The sequence below is a fragment of the Dermacentor variabilis genome, chromosome 6 (genome assembly GCF_050947875.1).
Source record: "Dermacentor variabilis isolate Ectoservices chromosome 6, ASM5094787v1, whole genome shotgun sequence".
Lineage (NCBI taxonomy): Eukaryota > Metazoa > Arthropoda > Arachnida > Ixodida > Ixodidae > Dermacentor > Dermacentor variabilis.
The window spans coordinates 12,869,249-12,889,629 of record NC_134573.1 but is presented as its reverse complement, the minus strand read 5'-3'; the positions used below and the strand labels follow the sequence as shown (position 1 = coordinate 12,889,629).

Here is a 20,381-nt window from a genome sequence, read left to right as displayed (position 1 = left end):
CACTGCGTGAATAAGCGCATCGAGCGTAGACTCCTCGAGCCCACGTCTAAGCATTTCGCGCGTCGGCACCTTGAACTACGCGAATAAACGCATCGAGCGTCTACTCCTCGAGCCCGCGACTAGGCATTTCACATGTTGGCACCTCGGACTGCGCGAATAAGCGCATTGAGCGTCTACTCCTCGAGCCCGCGTCTACGCATTTCGCGCATCGGCACCTCGCACTGCGTGAATAAGCGCATCGAGCGTCGACTGCTCGAGCCCACGTCTAAGCATTTCGCGCGTCGGCACCTTGAACTACGCGAATAAGCGCATCGATCGTCTACTCCTCGAGCCCGCGACTAGGCATTTCACATGTTGGCACCTCGGATTGCGCGAATAAGCGCATCAGGCAGCGACTCCTCGAGCCCGTGTCTAGGCATTTCGGACATCGGCACCTCGGACTACTTGAATAAGTGCACCGAGCGTCGATTCCTCGAGCCCGCGTCTAGGCATTTCGTGCGTCTGCACCTCGGACTACGCGAATAAGCGCATCGAGCGTCTACTCCTCGAGCCCGCGTCTACGCATTTCACATGTTGGCACCTCGGATTGTGCGAATAAGCGCATCGAGCAGCGACTCCTCGAGCCCGCGTCTAGGCATTTCGTGCGTCTGCACCTCGGACTACGCGAATAAGCGCATCGAGCGTCTACTCCTCGAGCCCGCGTCTACGCATTTCACATGTTGGCACCTCGGATTGTGCGAATAAGCGCATCGAGCAGCGACTCCTCGAGCCCGTGTCTAGGCATTTCGGGCATCGGCACCTCGGACTACTTGAATAAGTGCACCGAGCGTCGATTCCTCGAGCCCGCGTCTAGGCATTTCGCGCGTCTGCACCTCGGACTACGCGAATAAGCGCATCGAGCGTCTACTCCTTGAGCCCGCGTCTACGCATTTCGCGCATCGGCACCTCGCACTGCGTGAATAAGCGCATCGAGCGTCGACTCCTCGAGCCCACGTCTAAGCATTTCGCGTGTCGGCACCTTGAACTACGCGAATAAGCGCATTGAGCGTCTACTCCTCGAGCCCGCGACTAGGCATTTCACATGTTGGCACCTCGGACTGCGTGAATAAACGCATCGAGCGTCAACTCCTGGAGCCTGTGGCTAGGAATTTCGTTCGTCGGCACCTAGGACTGCGTGGCTAGGTATTTCGCAAATCGGCATCTCAGACACGCAACCAAGCATATTGCGCGTTCACTATACGGTCGAACCCGGCTATATCGAACTCGCAAAAAAATGCCTATCAGTTCGATATAGAGCATAATTCGATATAAGCCTGCTAAATAATTGGATGTCATAAAAGCACATACCATCTATAAAATCACTTTATTGATTAAACTAGCCTAGTTTCGCACGAAATAGTCCTGCATTTTCTTCTGCTTTGGCAATTTCGCTGCCTGCGACGCACGCACTTTTCCACATTAAGGAGTCGGAGCAGCTGAGGCCGCAACTTTCCGCATTCGCGCAGAAGCACCGGACTAGTGCGAGCGCACCAATCACTTCGGAGGATGTGGGCCAAGGACCGTCGTTGCTTTCCTCATTGTGCCCACTTTCACTTGTGCTCGGTACAATGTTGGCAATGTAGTCTTCGTTTTCGGGCTCTCCCGTGGTCGCAACACATCATTTGCGCTCACAAACTCATCCACCGTTGATTCGTCAACAGCTTCCGGAAATTCTGACAGTTCGCTCCAAACTTCGGCAACACTGGCAACGGCTTCGTCGCATTCATCAGAATTTACGGTCATCACTGAGCACGCGGAAGTCGGCACGGCTGAAGCAATTTCAGATTAACCACTCGTACACGGCCGTGCGTACGGGTCGGGCGCCACGGTCACCGGGTCGCGAGTTTGGATGCTTTAGCCCTAATCTCCGCCTTATTCTTCAAGATCGTGCCGAGAGTGCTCCTCGGAATCTTGTGCTCTGCGGGGACATCCGACTTCTCACCGCGTTCGACACGATTCATGATTGCGAGCTTCACGACGAAAGGCAAATTCTTCTGCTTCATCACGGCAACACTGCGAGAGGAGGCCTACAAGGCGCACACAAAAACAGCGAGGCAAGTCGCACTTTCGCCATCTTGCATGATGAGGGCACAAGAGCATCTGATTGGCTGTCTGAGCAAGCGCTGTGGGCGGGCCAGGATCATGTTTTGCAGGGGGGGGTGCCGACGGCTCGTCCGAGGCAGCACGGTCGGGCGCGGTCACGGTAGGGAGAGCGGTTGGATGGAGCCGCGCAGCCGGGTTTTCTCCACCACCGCGAGGGAAAGCCAACATCCGGGGGCACTTTCCGCCGCTTGACGTTCGATATATCGGGTGTCGCTGCTATTTTTGTTCGATGTAAGCGTAATTTTTGCGATATATACTCATTGTAACTATATCGTGTGCAGAAATTGTTCGGTATATAGAATAATTCGATGTAAACGGGTTCGATATAGTCGGGTTCGACTGTATTATCATATTGTCACGATAGCTAATAACAATATCTACCATACTACCCCTTCATAAAGAAAACCTCATCATGAGCTCTGTTCACTAGATTCCTTGAGCTGACACAGACTGCAGAAGTGATCGAGGCATCATACAAAAGTACAATTCTGAAAAGCCCCCAGCAGCTGCACATCTATCACTGGCTCTCTGATCCTGAGTTCCACAGCCATTGTCAAGTGAGGATGACTTGGAAGGCTGTTGACACTCAGAGCCTTTATTCAGTAACATGGTCAATTCTGCCAAAAGAAAAAAAAAATGCTTTACTGATTGTAATGGAGACTGCTATCAATCAGGCACCTTGCAGGTACAGCTACAACACTGGAACTACCGTATTTACTCGCATAATGATCGCACTCGCGTAATGATCGCACCCCTGAATTTCGTCTTCAAAATTCGATTTTTTTTTATTTCCCCGTGTAATGATCACACCCCGAACTTGCCGCAGCGATATGTCGCGTGCCGAGTCTAGCTAATAATGATCGCGCTTACCATCTGTCGAATGCTACGCGAACGACTCCAAGACAAACCAAGCGGTCTGCACACACCAAACATTCTTAAGTAGACGCCTCATTTCATTAACTTTCATCACTTTCCGCACTTCCATGACAAAAAGAGGTACAACCAAACTTGCCTTTATTATGTGTCGGCTTTATAATGGTTGTGGTCAACAACAACAAAAAAAGGCGCCTTTCGATTCTTGTCATCTTCACTCATGGGCATACAACAAATCGCGAGCGGCAATGATAGTAGCCACGTTTACACTGATACGTCAAAAGTGTACCTTATTCATACGCCAACGTTTGTAACACAGCTAAGATATTCACCCACCCTTAGCGCAGATGTGCGGTATTAGGATAATAGTGGAGACAGATGCCGCAGTTCCCACAGCATGCCCGCCATGTGTTTCTATGTCACTGGCAGCTAAGCGCGCCCATCTGTTTCTGCCCCCTCAAAGTGGACACGGCTATGTTATTGCCGCAAACTTGCCGATATTAACGATATTATTCATTACTGATACGGAAGAAACTGTTTCGATGCACGTAATGTACTCGCGAGAAGAAAAAAAAAATCGCGTTCGGCGCATTCAGCTTGCTCCGCCGGCCGCCATTTTTGTTTTGGTGTCCTGCACCTGCATCCCGCAGCAAACGCGGGGCGAAAAAAAAAATTTTTTTTTTCGCAGGAAATTTAATTCCCGTAATGATCGCACCCCTGAATTTGCGTCAGTTTTTTCTGACCAAAAAGCGCGATCATTATGCGAGTAAATACGGTATATTCAGGCCCACACAGAGTTCTGCACCTCACATGGTTTGAAACCCAGGCACCATGCTTTGTAGAGCAGTAGCAAAGAATGCCATACAAAAATAGGGGGGGGGGGGGGAAGGAAACAAAGGCACACCAGACCAGAGGCCACATGTACAAGAAGCCCCACATCACAAAACACTCCAAGGACTAGAAATTTGGTGCCTTTTAGAAAATTGAAGAGAAGGTGAAACTTTAAAGGGACACTAAAGCGAAACAATAGATCAGTTTAGACTAAAGAAGCATTGTTTGAAAATCCTGCAGGCAGTCATTTAAAAAAAATAGTTTGATTATTAGATGAGAAAATGAAGGTCCAAATATTAGTATTTGAATTTTGCGCCGAAACCCCAGTGCCTGTACGTCAGCGTGACGTCAGAAATTCCAAAGTATGTTTTTGCATTTGGGCCACGTTGGCTGAATAAAGGTTCCCGAAACTTGCCATGTTTAATATCTGGTTCCTTTAGAACACAATGTAGTCAATCTGTACCGCTATATATAATTAGCAGGCCCTAGAAGATGCTATCAAAATCCAACACGTCACAGCCCCCAGTTGCGGGAACTCAAGTAGGCGTTGCCACCCGCATTTCGTTCTTGTGCTTTTTCTGGCTTATGAAACATCTTATCGTTTTAAGAGTGGTGTTTTTGGTGTTGTACAACAGTAATTTACTGATGCAGAAGAAATCATTTTTCACTTTAGTGTCCCTTTAAGAGCCGTTTTCTCAAAACTGTTTTTTTTTCCCTTTCTACTCAGTTTCTGGAGCTGATTTCTTTGTTACCGTTTAGCATATTTTGACTCCGTAGTTTTTGTCACATTCCTTGGGCTACAGTCCAGATCGTGACAGTCTCGCTTTCCTATCTTGACTCTTTGTAAGTTTACGATATGGCTATTCGTCTACCCCAAAAGTGTGCTTGATGCAAAGGTAACATAGAAAGGGCACTCCAAAAATTTTGTGTTGCGAAAAAAAGAAGGAAGAATGTCACGACCTTCAGCCCGCATTTAGCTGTAGCCAATACTTAACAAGCCTTGTATCATGCTTCTTCATTTCCCCAGGCTCTCCAGAAAGTTCGAAGGAGAAAAATCCTGCTGAATAAAATTGAATAAATGTTCTCAAGATATCGCTCTGAAACTTTAATGGAAGCATCAGGAAGAGATTCCAAACATTTGTGCCAATTTTCATCAAAATCCATGAAGAAATACGCAAGTTGATTTTCAAAGCCATGTCCCCCCTTAAACCCGCAGTGGTCGTCTGACGCGTGCAATCAGAGTGTGCACGCCGTGAGCGTAGCGCGGGACCACAGTAGCTAGCACCGTCCAAGTCTGCCAATACCCGCTGTGCGAAGAAGCAGCAGGCATCAGTGGCGGCTGCCATGAAAGATGGCTCAATGCCATTGGCGGTTCCTGTTGGGCTTTCTTCGCGACCCTGGCCACTGTCGCTGCTGTCTAGCCGAAGAACTGGCCAGGCTCAGAAACCACGACGGTGGTGGAATCGGACCCCAACAGCGCAGCAGCCCGTTGCTCTAACCATTAGGCCACAATCGCATGCACACTTCTATCGTGCCAACGCGAAGTAGCTGTTTGAGATTATTGCCGCGTGTGCCACACTGCCCAGCATAGGCACGACAGCATGTGCAAGAGCACAAGTTTCCTTGACGCCAAATACACAGGTACGGAATGGGATAATTTAAAGCCTTTGATTAACCACTCCACAAATAGTACTTTGCTTCACATAGGTTCCAAGATCTGCGTAGGATTGACATAACTTGTTTTATTTGGTCTATTGGAAACTGACTAGTTTTTCACAAAGACTGCACAACAGATATGGAAATCCAGCTTAATGGGTTTGTCTTAAAGGGAGCCCCAAAATGTTTTAACTGAATAGTACGCTCAATCATATACCTACTAAGACCTACCTATATACCTACTAAGACCTAATATATACCTACTATACCTACCTCTTCGTAGCGCTCTCTTTTTTCATTAAGTATGCTCAACCAACTCGCCCACATCAAGCTTCTGCTGCTTCAGATATACCTACTAGCCCAGCCCCACACTCTGTCACAATATTTGATTATTCACTCTATTATCCAGTTTATTACTAAAACCCGCAGCTGAACACTACGTGCTGGCAAGATCATCTTTGAGGCTTCGGTGACAATGATAACTGTGTTTTCTGTGTACTACTTTTATATTTGCAATAACTTCCAAAATGTCACAAAGGGGAAAGAAGGTCACCCATAAAACTGGCTTCTTGCGTGAATCACTGCCGACTAATTTTCATGTCTGAAAAGAGCACTGGGCCTTGATTATTAGTGCGGATATTATTAGTGTGCATTAGTATGGATATTAATCTACTTTTTTTTTGTATCGATGCCTTCATCCATTAATTTGTAGATCAGTTAGGGGGGACGTGGGTTGTAGAGCAAGCCTATGTTATTTCTTGATCAAATCTGATGAAACTGAATATGCTCATTGAGTTTCTTGTGCTGATTCTAAATATCTAATTATATTTTGCATGTACATTGTAGTTGCCAAGATAATTAGTAATTACCTTCTATTGACTGCTGGAACAATTAAAATTTAACTGCTAAAGAGAAAGTTGTAAACAACATATAGACGGATACTGCAATGCATAAGGATGGCAACGCTGGAAACAGATTCGAAATTGAACATTATTTGTCATTTTACAGCCCATTGAAGTTCTGTGTTCACAGCATCAATAATAAATGCAAATGCAAATAAAAAAATTTTTTTTGAGTAGAAAATTAAAAATCTGCTCTCAGCATTGCCTTTCCAACACATCTAGCTTCATGCTGCAAAAAAAAAAAAAATGCTCTAGTTGTCCTAGATCCAAAGATACTGAAGCAGCAAATAAACAAAGTGACCAAAAACCATGTTTTGAGAAAAATAAGAGAAAAGAAACTTTACTCAGTGCTATACTGAGTCTTACTAGTCTGTATAGACAAGTAAAGCACAAAGTAAGCCCCAGGCACATAGTCCAACTGCTTGGCTGCACTGACGTGCCTCTTTTTCAAGGTCTGCTGCAGGTTTTTGGCTGATGAGCGCTTGTGTGCCGATGCCACAGAATGACGGTAATCTTTTTTGGTCATGCACTTCATATTGAGGGAGCTAGGGTTCAGCCCAAGCTCTTTCAATATGTCTCCAGAGCTTCTTTCATTGCCTGCATTAAACTTCATAACTGCCTCAGCTGCCGCAGCTTCGACGCTGAACAATGTGGCATGTCGCTTCTTGTGTGCAAGTGCCCACATCATGGAGTGCGAGCACTCATTGCTGTTCTGTGTTTTGCCCTGTAGACAGCGCTGCAGCAACTTCTTATCAGAAAGCCTCTGGTATACTGGAAGCAGGGCCTTACAAACGTGTGGAGGCAAGCTGTGGGGTTGTTTTGGTGCAGGCTCGCCCCTAGCCTCTGCAGCGTTCTGCAAACACCAAGAGTTGGGCCCTGTTGGGCAAAAGGTGTGGTTGGCCATTGTATCATTGGAAGTGATATGATGGTATGTGGCCATCACAGCCCTCTGCACGACATCAACATCCTTGTGTGTCTTCAGGGCCCAGCCATATTAGGAACTCAATTTGTTAATGAGATCACCCGTCAGCCGCCCTTTTTCACTGAGGCTCTATGAGCCAAGGTTTTTGTACATAGCGATCAAGCTGCGCAGAGCAGTTCCCATCCGCTTCTTTACGTGGTTGACACAGTCTCCTTTCTCAATGGGAATGTAGCCGTATACCTTGTCTTCTTGTAGAGCAAGGTATGTTCAGCAGTCTCCATCAGATAGCATAGTTGTGTATCGGAGGTTGTGTCACTCCAGGGACCTCCTGAACAAGCTGAGCGCAGCCTCTACTTCCATCTCGCCAGCTTTCTTTGCTGCATTTTTCTGGCACAAATGGAACTCCTTTCACTTTTCGTGAGAGGGGTCAACTTCCTTTGGGCCCGATTCACACCCAGCACAGAAGTTACTCAGGACAACATAGTCCAAAACAAGGCCGCTGAAGAGCTCCATAACGGTGCCGACGCCGATGTGTGACGAATGTCCCCGAGCCATCCAGGACCCGTCGTTGTTGCCCGGATAGCTTAAGTTTAGTACCACGTAGAGTTCACGAATTGAGCATACACACTCGCTTGTCTGTTTCTCGGTAGCGCGGGTAGCAGCGGGCGTCAACTTCGTCTTCACGTACGTTTGCCACATTTTCGTATGCAGGCCGTGATGTGCAATGTTCATTGTTGCAAACACGTCAGTTAGCGTGGTTTGCTTGTTTCCCATAGCTTGCATAGCGCGCACTACGAGTACGTTCACGCTGAATGGATTTATTTTATCGATGCGCGGCGAATTCCATCCCGACGTCGTCACGCCGCAGAGTTCGCACACAAACAGCAGCTTCATGGCAAGGCCATAATCCAGCTCACCTTTGACGATTTTCACGCAGCCGTTGCAGATTTTTCAATTTGCAAACGTCAGCAAAGCATTCACTGACTTCAAGCTCAGAATTGTGAATGTCGTAGCATCAGGCGGGGGAGCCGCAGCATCGACGCGTTCAGTGAGGAAGCTTTGTTTTTGTTCCATCGCTAGAAAGGATTACAACTGCTGAAGTTTCATTGCTACTTTCCCTCTGATGTCTTGTAGCTGCGGAGGTTGCAGAATTTGCGTGTCGTAGCGCACACGGCAGTTGTCCGCGGTGCTGTCGGTAGCCGACGGGTTCGCTGGGCCAGCATGCGTTAGGCCTAGCGCGAGGAGCTCGGCCGGCTTGGCGACTGCACCACTAAGCACGGCACGTCCGTCATCTTGGGAATCCTCAGTCGTAGTGGGGCACTTCTTGAAGTTTTTGGCCAACGACCGCTTTCCCGCTTCCTAAATTTGTGCTTGCTGCGGAACTTCTTCCCTTCTCGGGCCATGACTACATACTTGCTCCGCAGGCGACAGCAAAACAAAATGACGCGCGCGTGTGCACGTTCCTGTGCCGTGAAGCAGACGACGGAAAAGCTGCAAGGCCAATCGGGTGGCTCGCTGCGTCAAGCAGCCAATACGAGCGCACGCTGGTACATCACGAAGCGTTTTTACTATAAAACCAATGAACAAGCCGAGACTAGGGTGGCGGGAAATTAAAGTTGAAGGACCGCTCTTTCAAATGAGACCAAGATGACCTCAATAGCACGTCTGCAACGGCTTCTGCGTGCCGTGAGAAAATGCGGTTTTAGAGTAAATTCTGGCTCAGATCCTGCTCAAATAGATTATATCAATTAGTTTTACGGCAAAGCTACTGATCTGCAAAACTAAAAACTTTGCAAATTTGTGCAAAAAGAGCTCAAGATATTGAAAATATTGTCTACAAAAGATCTTTTTTCGCGAATTTCGGCCTCTTAAGACCCGTGTCCCGCCTTAACTAGCATCATACGAGGGTGAATCAGAAAGTCCTTGGGACCCCCCCCCCTTTTTTTTTTAGCCATATTGTGACTGTAAATGCGAAGTCAACATATCCATTCCCAGCGATGGACCTTTCCTGGACTAGCTTTGCCTTATCTGCCAGTGGCTCGGCGGCATGATGCTGCTGTCAGTTGTTTGAATATGGCAGTTGTGCTTAACACGCCCATGGCTTACAAGCAACTAAGTGTGATTCGTTATTTATGGAGCAAGAGACAAACGCTCATTGAAATCCAGAGGGATACGATGCCCACATATGGGGGAAAGGTGTCTCGCTTTAAGAAGTGTGAGGTGTTGTGAGTTTGAAAAAGGCCGTGATGACTTGAATGACAATGAGCATTCGGGGAAGTCGTGTGCGTCGCCGACTGACGACAACGTGGCAGAGGGGCATCTCAAATTTAGTGCTGTGATGGGAGAAATGTCCGAACCAGTGTAGGGACTATGTGGAAAACAGTGTAAGGTATGTAGAATGCATATATTTCTAATTACCTGTATGTACATTATTTTGGCTAATAAACAAGAGGGGAAAAGTCTTTCTGATTTGCCCTTGTAATTATTAATTTATCACGCACTTATTATGCCCATGTTTGTTTAGTAACACCATGACCATTAGCCCACTGAATATAATTGCCTGTAAACTGTGCCACGAAATTCTTTGCTGTTTCATGTGGATTTGTTGCAAAGCGCGCAAGGGATGCAGGGAATGCACTTTGCCAATTATCTATGGCAAGCAAGGAGCTTTTTGACTTGAACCATTTCAAGTGGGTTCGACTCCCACAAATGGTCGTGGGTTCGAGTGCCTTAGTAAACTTCATTACTTCATCTTCACTAACTGTGTCTTATTCACTTACCCTTAATTAACACCAAAGGTAATGGGTAGATATGGCCGGTATGCCCATATCTCTAAGTGGGTTCGATTCCCATCAAAGGTAGTGGGTTTGACTACCACCAGAGCTCGAGGGTTCAACTCTCACCAGAGGTCATAGGTTCAACTCCCGACCTTCACAATGTCAATTGGAATCCAACTTGGAGATATGGCCGGTTCGCCCATATTTCCATGTGGGTTCAACTCCCACGAAAGGTTGTTGATTTGAGTGCTTTAATTAGCTACATCTTAATTTAACTACATCTTAACTTTGTCTTAACACCACAGGTCGTGCTGACGCTTCATTGCCTCGGCTTCACACTTTGTTATATAAAGAAATTGATGGCCTAATTCACCCTAACTAACACCAAAGGTTGTGGGTTCGATTTCTAATGAATTTTGGTGCCATAACACAGGACATGAATGTTTCATTCCATGAGCCATCTAAGGCTTTTGCCTTAATAGAGGTAAGGAGGAGTGCAATCCTACCTCATCCTCAAAGCTGGACCCAAAGAGAAGATGGCAAAAGCACTCTTGCAGGACGTCAACCCAGGGTGTTGCAGACGACAGCCAAGGACTGCTCTCCCCATGCTGTTCGAGCACAGTGGCAATGCTGCAGGGACAACAATGTTACCTTGGCTTCGCTGGAGTTGAGCATGCTTGGAGTCAGTGATCAATAACCAACACAACATAAATTCCCCCTCCCCCCTTCAACTACCAGGTACATGCAACTCTTCAGGCTAACATTTTTCAGAGATTTTATTTATCAATATCGCAATCCCCATTGGGGATTTTAGCAGGGTGGGAAACAATACATATATAAAGAACACTATAGCATAGGCGTCAAAAACAATACAAATCAGGTTAACAGAGCTTGAACATAGCACTGGCACAGCAAGGTAACAAATTGTTACTCAATACTTGAAACAAACGCCGAAAGTGATAATTTTGAAACTTGGTCATTGGTTAGAAGATTCCATTCAACCACCGTTCGGGGAAAGAAGGAATAGTTAAAGCAATTATTACGTGTACTAAATGGGGTTATTGTTCGGCTATGTCGCTGCCTAGTAGCATAACCAGATGAAAAAGTAATTATTCCCGTGAGATCTGTCTTATAATGACCGTTAATAAGTTGAAAAAGGAATTTTAGTTGTGATACCCGATTTCATTGCATTAATGGTCTGTCACTGAAGTGCGTCCGAAGCTGTTATAAATGAAACGAGCTGCTTTTCTTTGCACCATTTCTATCTTGTTGGTGCCAGCTTTAGTAAAAGGGTCCCAAATTACACATGCATAGTCAAGCATCGGCAGAATTACAGCTTTACATGCGAGTAGGCGTACAGTGGGAGTAGAAAGTTTCAAAGCCCTCCTTAAAAAATAAAGCTTGCGGTTAGCATTAGCTATTACATGTTCAAGGTGCTTAGCCCAAGTGAGGTCATTTGTGATCCATAGTCTGAGATACTTATAATGTGTTACTTCGGAAATAATTATGTTATTAGTACTGTACGGAAACGTTAGTTTATGCTTCTTATGTGAAATGGACATGAAAACTGTTTTCTTGAAATTAATTGACATTTGCCAGGCATCGCACCAGTCAACAATTTGTCAAAAAGCATCGTTCAGCAACTCGCGGTCAGTAATATTGTCTATCTCTGAGTACAATACACAGTGATCAGCATAAAGCTTAACCATAACTGGAATGCAATGCAGCATATCATTGATGAGTAAAAGGAACAAGAGAGGTCCAAGGACCGAGCCCTGGGGAACACCAGAGTCTACTGGAAGTCGTTCAGAAGAATGATTATTAAAAACAACTAATTATTCTCTGCCATTAAGGTATTCTGTGAGCCAATTAACTAGTCTGGAGTATTTCAGTATCTTGCTCAATTTGTAAAGTAGTTTTTTGTAAGAGACCCTGTCGAAAGCCTTTGAAAAGTCCATGAAAATAGCATCTATTTGTTTCCCATTGTTAATTGCTTTCGCAAAGTCGTGCACTGTTAAAACTAATTGGGTAATTGTAGACTAACCTTTTCTGAATCTGTGTTGATGCTTTGTTAATATATTATTGTTTTCCAAGAATTCTGAGACATGATTATGGATTATGTGCTCCAAAAGTTTACATATTGTAGATGTTAAAGAAATTGGACGGTAGTTTTGAATGCAGTGCTTCTTTCCTGTTTTATGTAGTGGCTTCACTCTGGCTGTCCTCCACTCACTCGGTACTTGTTCTTCGCACAATGACCTTGTGAGCAGAACATGCAAGTACTTTGATGTCCATTCTGCATATCGTTTTAAAAATGTGTTTGGAATGTTGTCTGGGCCAGAAGATCCTTTAGTGTTCAGTTGTAAAAGCATGTTTAGTATACCTGGTTTGCTTATTTGAACCTCGGGTATAGGCGGCACAGACATTTCGAAAGGTGGCATTACATCATTATTATTTGTATAGACGGACTTAAAGTGTTCTTTAAATGCATTTGCTATTTCTTTGCTTTCGTGAACTGCCTTACCATCAACATGAAATAAATCACATTCCTTGGAGGTCGGAGGTCGGAGAAATAGAACACCAAAATTTCTCTGGAGCCGTGGTTATGAAACTTAGTAGTGATTCACCATAGTAGCGTTGTTTATCAGCACGCACTTGACTTTTCATGCACGCACTTGATGGCATTTCATGCAGCTTTAATGCCACAGTTGAATGCCACCTGCCTGTATTCATCTAGAAGCAGGAGCTCCAGAACCCGGGGAGGGTGTAGTGAGGGCAAGCAGCGCCCCCGACAGGTTTCACAACCTCTTCCCCAACTTTGTACAAAAACACAGGTGAAATGAGGTGCAGCTACCACAATCAAAATGCACTTCCACAGTCCCTGTCGTTGCCATACCTGGTTCTCATTTGCCGAGAGCGTTCTTCAGGCACACTGTGGCAATAGCTCGTTTAATGAGCTCAGTGTGCTTGTTAAACAAGCTATTGCCATGTTGTGCCTAAAGAACGCTCTCGGCAGATCTTGCCCGCACTGTACCTCAGATGTGTTCAATCATGAAGCCGAAAGACTCCCAAGTGCCGGGCATCCTCAGCACCTCCTCATTTCAGCCTCAGGGGGCCTTCCCACAGAGATGTGTACAATGCTGCAAACGTGTGAATCTCGTGCACAACACAGGCAGAGGCTAGCTGTGATGCCTTACAGTCACATGCTATCACACAATCTGAAAAAGGAGGCCTAGCATAATGACGCGACAGGTGTGTTCTCTGCACCCCACAAACTGTCAAAGCTGTGCGGGTGGCAATTCAGCGATGTGACAGGGGCACAAAGCACAGGCAGTCTTTTGTTGAATGCAGAGAAGTGTAGTCTACAATTCCTTTAAGGTGTGGCAAAGTGCACATTGGTCAAACTGGGAGATGTATTAACGACAGGTTAAGCGAGCACTCAAACAACATAAAAAATGCATGTGAAGGAAAAAATTTTGAAGGTTTTTCCGGAAAGCCACTGTGACTTGCAAGGACTGTTCACCCAACCTTGTGAACACTTCCGTTATCAAGAAGAGTAAAACGGATGTGACATGGGAAATCGCAGAATCTGAACAGATTTTTAGACTTGGGGAGGGATGTGTCGGCATCGCCTGAATTACAAGCTGCCACTTGTAATTCTATCATTTGACCATCTGCATCCATGGAAGTTTCTATTTATTGTCTCGGCATTCCTTTGCAGTGGAAGCGAAACTTCGTTATATTGTAATCTCATACAAACGCACTTTGTTATATTGAGGTTCTAATTACATCATGTTCTATGAACAAGAGGCTATGAAAAGGTAAATACTTTGTTATATCAAGAATTTCGTTATATTAAAATTCCTTATATCAAGGCTTAACTGTATTTGTGCACACATAATACAGCAATTATTGGCAGTCTGCGCTAGTCCTGCGTTCTTCCTTCTGTATGTGCTTTTAGCGTTGTTTTTCTACCGAGGTGTTTATGGAGTGGACCGCTTGCTCGCCGGTCTCGTCTCGAACCAGTGTTTTTGCCAAAAAAGCATGGAGACCACCTACGTGAACAGGGGCATGTTGTCATCGCCGTTTTCAAACGCGGTGCTGACTCGTCTGCACGCGAAAAAGCCTCGGAAGTGTTTCATCCCTGAAAAGGACTTTTCTGTCCCGCGAGAGGTGTCAGCAACGAGGCCATTGGTGATGACTTGAAGTGCATGACCACGATCGAGAACCTGAAGTGAGTGCACCGATATTTTCACAGCAAGTCCAACCTTGTTTGACAGGCGGCACAGCAAAGCACTTCTCTCAAATGAGCGAGAGATCGCTGAGCTAAAACTCTCCAATTCAGGTGGCACTCCGCTGCTGTTGCTGCTGTCTCCACTCATTCGCTCAGCTTGCTGGTCCGCAAACTCACTGAGCTATAACTTTCCAGAAACATATCACACACAATTCCTGCTGATGAACATGGCAATGCGAACTCTGCCGCTTCGTTTCGGGTGGATGCTGGCGCCGTTTTTGTTCTTTTGTGTTGCGCATTTGCAGTGCTCTGCACTTGCCAAGCTACCGTACTAGAATCAACTGGGTTGCACTGCTCTGTGCATCTATCTTTTTAATCCTTCTACATATCCATCAGTGTGCACGCTAGAATCACCTATATACATATGGAAGAAATGGGCAAGGTGGTAAGTTACGGCCTCTGAGATTCAAGTGTGAAAGCTTAGGTGCGCTGCCTGTTTCTGGACTGCCAATGCATCTTCCCAACATCTGACGTCTCAGCCTTCGGCGGCGCATCAGTACCAGTTCTGTCTCGTTCAGAAATACTTCTCTGATGCATGAGACAGGCAGCCGAGACCTTGAGCTGTTTGGTGTACCTCCCTCTATATGCGACTAGTGAATTTGCGGTGAGCGCTGAAAGTTTTTTCTTTTTCTCATTTTCTTTTTCTTTTCACACTACTTTTAAGTGCTGTTCAAATTCGCCTAAAATATATAGTGTATCTAGCCGCGTTCATGGCTGCATGCAAACGGGAGGCTCCGAAACCACGATGTTAGAACCATAGAGAAATACTATGCCATGCCACCTGCCGCAATCAGCGAAACCCACATATTGCAGATAATTCACTATTGTTTTCAGCCATTTTGAGATACACTAAATTGACTTAAACTGACTCTACCGACATGCCTCACGCTGACTTTCTATTCGGAGCCCCCCCCCCTCCCAGAAAAAAAGACGTAGTGCAAAAGGAAGAGAAAAAAGTGATCAGAAAGTTTGCAGTATCACACAAACAATAAGAAAAAATATTAACATAGCGACAACAGTTGCATAGTTCACATACAGATTTTCCACAAGTAAGAAAAAAGAGCGTCATAGTTTGCATTTATTTACTTCTACATTTCCACTTCTATTCGTTTTCCGGTGTTTCAGTTTGTACTCCTGTAGATCATGAGCATGTATTCGCAACTGTCAAAGGTCGTCGGCACGCCTGCATTGTTTGCCTAACCGAGCTCATGGCCGTCTGCGCAAGTGACATTCTGGAACTACAAGGCCAGAACTGTTTAGAAGTCGTTCTATATTGAGTTACCCATCGCGACCAGCAAAACATGTCTATCGCGGATAAATCAAAGAAGTTTTTGGGCACGTACGGCCCTCTGGGCTGTACTTGTCGGTCATATGGTAGCCTTGCTGCCTACGGGATTTTCTGACTGAGCTATGTCGAATGCTAGGTTGCCATAGTCATAAATTCGAATCCTTCGAGAATTTTTTTTTAGTCTGACGATGGTGAGCTTGAATTTCACCTCATCCAGCGCATCATATCTGCAGGCTTGGAGTGATGCCTGACACCGGCAAAAGACGCTGGGAGAAAGTGGGGCTATACTAATCCAGGTACAACCAAATTAGGAAGGCCCACTAAGCTTCGACAAAGACACTCCATCACCACAACAGGAATTGGCCTCCCTGGTGCAGTATTCGGCCACTACCTCCCTAATGATTCCTACAATTAACCCAAGGCCCTCAGTCCCCAGCAGCTACGGAGCACCTGACCAAGGCGGCGGTCAGACCTGTAACGCAGCAGAGGGTGCAAAGAATATATGGGTCAGGACAGAATGCCAATGGAAACTGACCCTGTCAACCTCCAATACCCGAACTCTGTCGAGTGAGGTTAGATTAACAAGACTCTTTAAAGAACTATCAGACATTGTTTGGGATATCATCGGCCTTAGTGAGATTAGAAGAACTGGAGATGCTTATACAGTGCTGAATGACAGCCATGTCCTCTGCTATAGAGGTCCCCTAGATAAGAAGCAATACGGGGTAGGATTCCCAATCTATAAGGACATAGTGGACAACATTGACGAATTCTACAGCATTAATGAGAGGGTAGCTGTAGTCATAATCAAACTTAATAAGATGTGTAGATTAAAGGTAGTACAAGCCTATGCCGTAACATTCAGTCACGATGATGATGAAGTAGATAAGTTTTATGAAGACGTTGAATTAGCGATGAGAAAAGCGCAAATTCAGTATACTTAGTAATGGGCGCCTTCAATGCATAAGTGGTACAAAAGCAGGCTGGTGAACAAGCAATTGGCCACTACGGCATCGATTTTAGGAACGCTAGAGGAGAGATGCTGGTAGAATTCGCAGAAAGGAACAAGCTTCGAATAGTTAACACTTTTTTTCAGGAAGCGTAGCAACAGAAAGTGGACCTGGTAAAGCCCTAATGGTGAAACAAGAAATGAAATGGATTTCATACTTTTAGCTGATCCCAGAATAGTGCAAGATGTAGAAGTGATATGTAGGGTAAAGTGCAGTGATCAGAGGTTAGTGAGCGCTAGGATTCACATCAATTTGAAGAGAGAAAGAGCAAAATTGGTCAAGAGGAAACAAGCCAATATAGACACAGTAAGGGTAAAAGGAGACAAATTCAGGCTGGTACTTGAAAAGAAATATGCAGCCTTAGAACAGAGAGATGAAGATGACAAAGAGGTAATGAATGAAACCGTAATGAGGCTGGCTTCTGAGGCAGCAATTGAAGTGAGAGGCAAGGCACCAAGGTAACCAGTAGGCAAGCCCTCCCAAGTAACAAAGGACCTAATAAAGAAACGACAAAGAATGAAAGTGTCCAACTCAAGAGATAAGGTAGAATTCACAAAACTGTCAAAACTGATCAACAAGGCGAAAATAAGTGATATTCAAAACTATAATGTGAGAAGGACTGAAGAAGCTGTAAAAAAATGGACGCAGCCTGAAACCAGTGAGAAGGGAACTGGGCATAACGCAAACCAAGCTGTATGCACTGAAAGATAAGCAGGGTAATATCATCAGCAATCTCAAAGGTATAATAAAAGCAGTGGAGGAACTCTATACTGACATGTACAGTGCTCAGAGGAGTCAGGATATCTCCATTAGAAACAGTAATGAACAGGATACAGAAACTCCTCCTTTCACTATCGATGAGGTCAGACGGGCCTTGCAAGACATGAAATGAGGAAGAGCAGCAGGAGAAGAGGGAATAACAGTCAATTTAATCAAAGATGGAGGAGACATAATGGTTAGAAAACTGCCGGCTCTTTATACGAAGTGTCTATCGACGGCAAGGGTCCCAGAAAACTGTAATGCAAACATTATACTAATCCACAAAAAGGGAGATGTTAAAGAATTGAAAAATTATAGGCCCATTAACTTACTCTTGGTATTACACAAAATATTCACCAAAATAATCTCCAATAGAAGAAGGGCAACACTGGACTTTAGTCAACTAAGGGACAGGCTGGCTTCAGGAAGGCATACTCTACCGTGGATCACATCCATGTCATTATTCAGGTAATCGAGAAATCCACAGAGTGCAGTATGCCTCTCTATATGGCTTTTATAGATCACGAAAAGGCATTTGATTCAGTAGAGATACCAGCAGTCATAGAGGCATTACGTAATCAAGGATTATAGACCGCTTACGTAAATACCTTGGAAAATATCTACAGAGGTTCCACAGCCACCTTAATTCTACACATGGAAACTAGGAAGATACCTATAAAGAGAGGGGTCAGACAGGGAGACTCAATCTCTCCAATTATTCACTGCGTGCTTGGAAGAAGTACCATAAAAACCGGACTATAGGTCGGACCGGAATATAGGTCGATCCCTCCAACTAATGAATTCTAAAAATGAAAAAGATATTTTTCAATGGCAAAAGTACCGAAAGACAACCTTACCTTGAAACAAATGCAACTCATGCACAACAGTGACAGTATTTATTTAAATGCTGCTCGCATCTACACCCGGCCAATTTTTAACAGTATTGCGCGACCATCGACCCGCATGCTTATCAGCACCTTATTAACGGTGCTGGCGGCAAAACAAACGAGATACGCGCATGTGTACACGTGCGCTTACTTTCGCTATTTTGCCGCTCTGTGCCGTGATGATAAGGTGCTGACAAACATGTGGGTCGATGGTTGCGCGATACTGTTAAAAATTGGCCGGGTGTACAGTACACAGAAGGGCGCGAAGTGCGCAAGTGCTACTCAAATCAGAGCAACGCCTTTGATCAGAGTCGTCCAAACTAGAGTCGGATGACGAGTGCTTCTCGCTGCCCAGTCCAGAGGCGTGCGCGATCTCTACCGCTCTCAAACGTATGCATTCGGCAGTCACAGACAGAGATCTTACACGCAGCTCTCGGATGAACTCCACAACCTTGTCTTCCAGTTCTGCGGTCCGCCCACGCATGACGTTTTCTGTTGGTTTGCTGCTTCTGCCTCCGCCAGTGCCGAATGCTCTTTTCGGATACTCCAAATTTGTGCTGTGCTGTGAGGTTGCCATGGGCTTCCGCACACTCAATCGCCTTTTTCTTGAAGGCGACGATGAATTGCCGTCGGCTTCCGCTCATTTTGAAACAAAATGTGAAAAAGCAGCCTTTAACCAATGTAACTTTGTGACAATGTAAACGCAAACTGGCGGTGCCACAATGTCACCCCGCCGCGCTACTGCTGATGGCGATAGCGAAGGCGGCTCTTTACTTCATCCGCCCATTGTTGAAAGACTTTCGTAGTTTTTCCGCCAATGTCCGGTATATAAGACGAGGGTCGACTTTTCGCAATGGTTTTTTGAAAAAAAGTTTGACTTATATTCCGGTTTTTACGGTATTCAAGCTATTAAACTGGGAAGGCTTAGAAGTTGTTGTGCCATACCACGTGGCTATCATCGAGGTGACGGGAGCTCCCACTTCTCCGCGACAAATCAAAAATTCAATGAGGGGGACTTCAAGAAGTAACCAGCCATCTCTGCGATGAATCAAGAATTCAACGTGAGTGACGTGGGCACCTGCCAAACTGGTTCCTGCCGATGAGGGGTCGCAAAAGGAACTAAAGGTAGAACCGGCCCATTGTGAGGAGATAGAGTTGCTTCCAGCCGCCCAGTCGGTCTGATGCGCTCTTGCAGCTACATGTCTAACATCCACTATCTGTAAATATTTTATAAAGCTTTTCATTTATTCGTTGCCTGCGGAAAGAGTCTGTCTTTCGTCGTCCACCCCGAAGTCAAAACAGTGGATGGCAAGCTGTGGGATTCGAAGCCAGATAACGCCTACTACACTGCTGAACGGAAGCCACGACGAGCACCGGCGTCAGCTACTTCGGAGGAGTGAGTGCCCGACATTTGTCTTTCACATCGCCAGACCGTTGTCGCACATGTAAATGCTAAGAACAATTGCTCAAGTATTCTGAAAGGGTTGTAGTGGTTTTGTCTTAGTTTGCTTCAGGCCTTGCATAGATTTTCGGCTTCGGAAGCAAAGCTAATTTAGAGGCAAAACCAGAGATGAGCCGTCAGGTCGCAATGGAGAAGTTCAGGATACAGGACCTTCTTGAAGTTTGTCATTAGATGGGCATTTCAGTTTCCGCAAAAAGGCGAAAGAAAGCCCATTCTGGATTTTATAAGGGCACATAAGGGGTAAGGGCACATAAAAGGAGTAACCGAGGAGGAAATTGAAGAGGTCTGGGGTGAAATTCTTGAGAGGAGAAGCGAGAAAAAATGTGCAATGAGGAGCAGAAAAGGTGCGAGTAGGCAAAGGAGAAAGAAAAGCGCGAATAGTGAGATTACAGTAAAACCTCGTTAAACCGTACCTGCTTAAACAGTAGCTAATTTGAAAAGTAGTGAAGTCAAATTCCCGACTCAGTGGCCATTGAACATAGTGTGTTTTGTATCCGCATAATCCGTGCCAGCTTATTGCGTACGCATCGGTTAAAACACAGTGTTTCCACTTTTCGTCGCGCAAACATGGCGGTACG

The 20,381-nt window shown here is 45.5% G+C and overlaps 1 protein-coding gene across 2 annotated transcripts in view; it reads right to left on the bottom strand.

Moving 5' to 3' along the window:
• LOC142584628 (germinal-center associated nuclear protein-like) overlaps positions 1-20,381 on the bottom strand; it is a 559,187-nt gene that overhangs the window by 47,685 nt on the left and 491,121 nt on the right. For both annotated transcript variants that reach the window (XM_075694780.1, XM_075694781.1), the window contains exon 24: positions 10,610-10,733. In XM_075694780.1, coding sequence (XP_075550895.1) covers positions 10,610-10,733 — 124 coding nt within the window. The remainder of the gene's footprint in view (positions 1-10,609; positions 10,734-20,381) is intronic.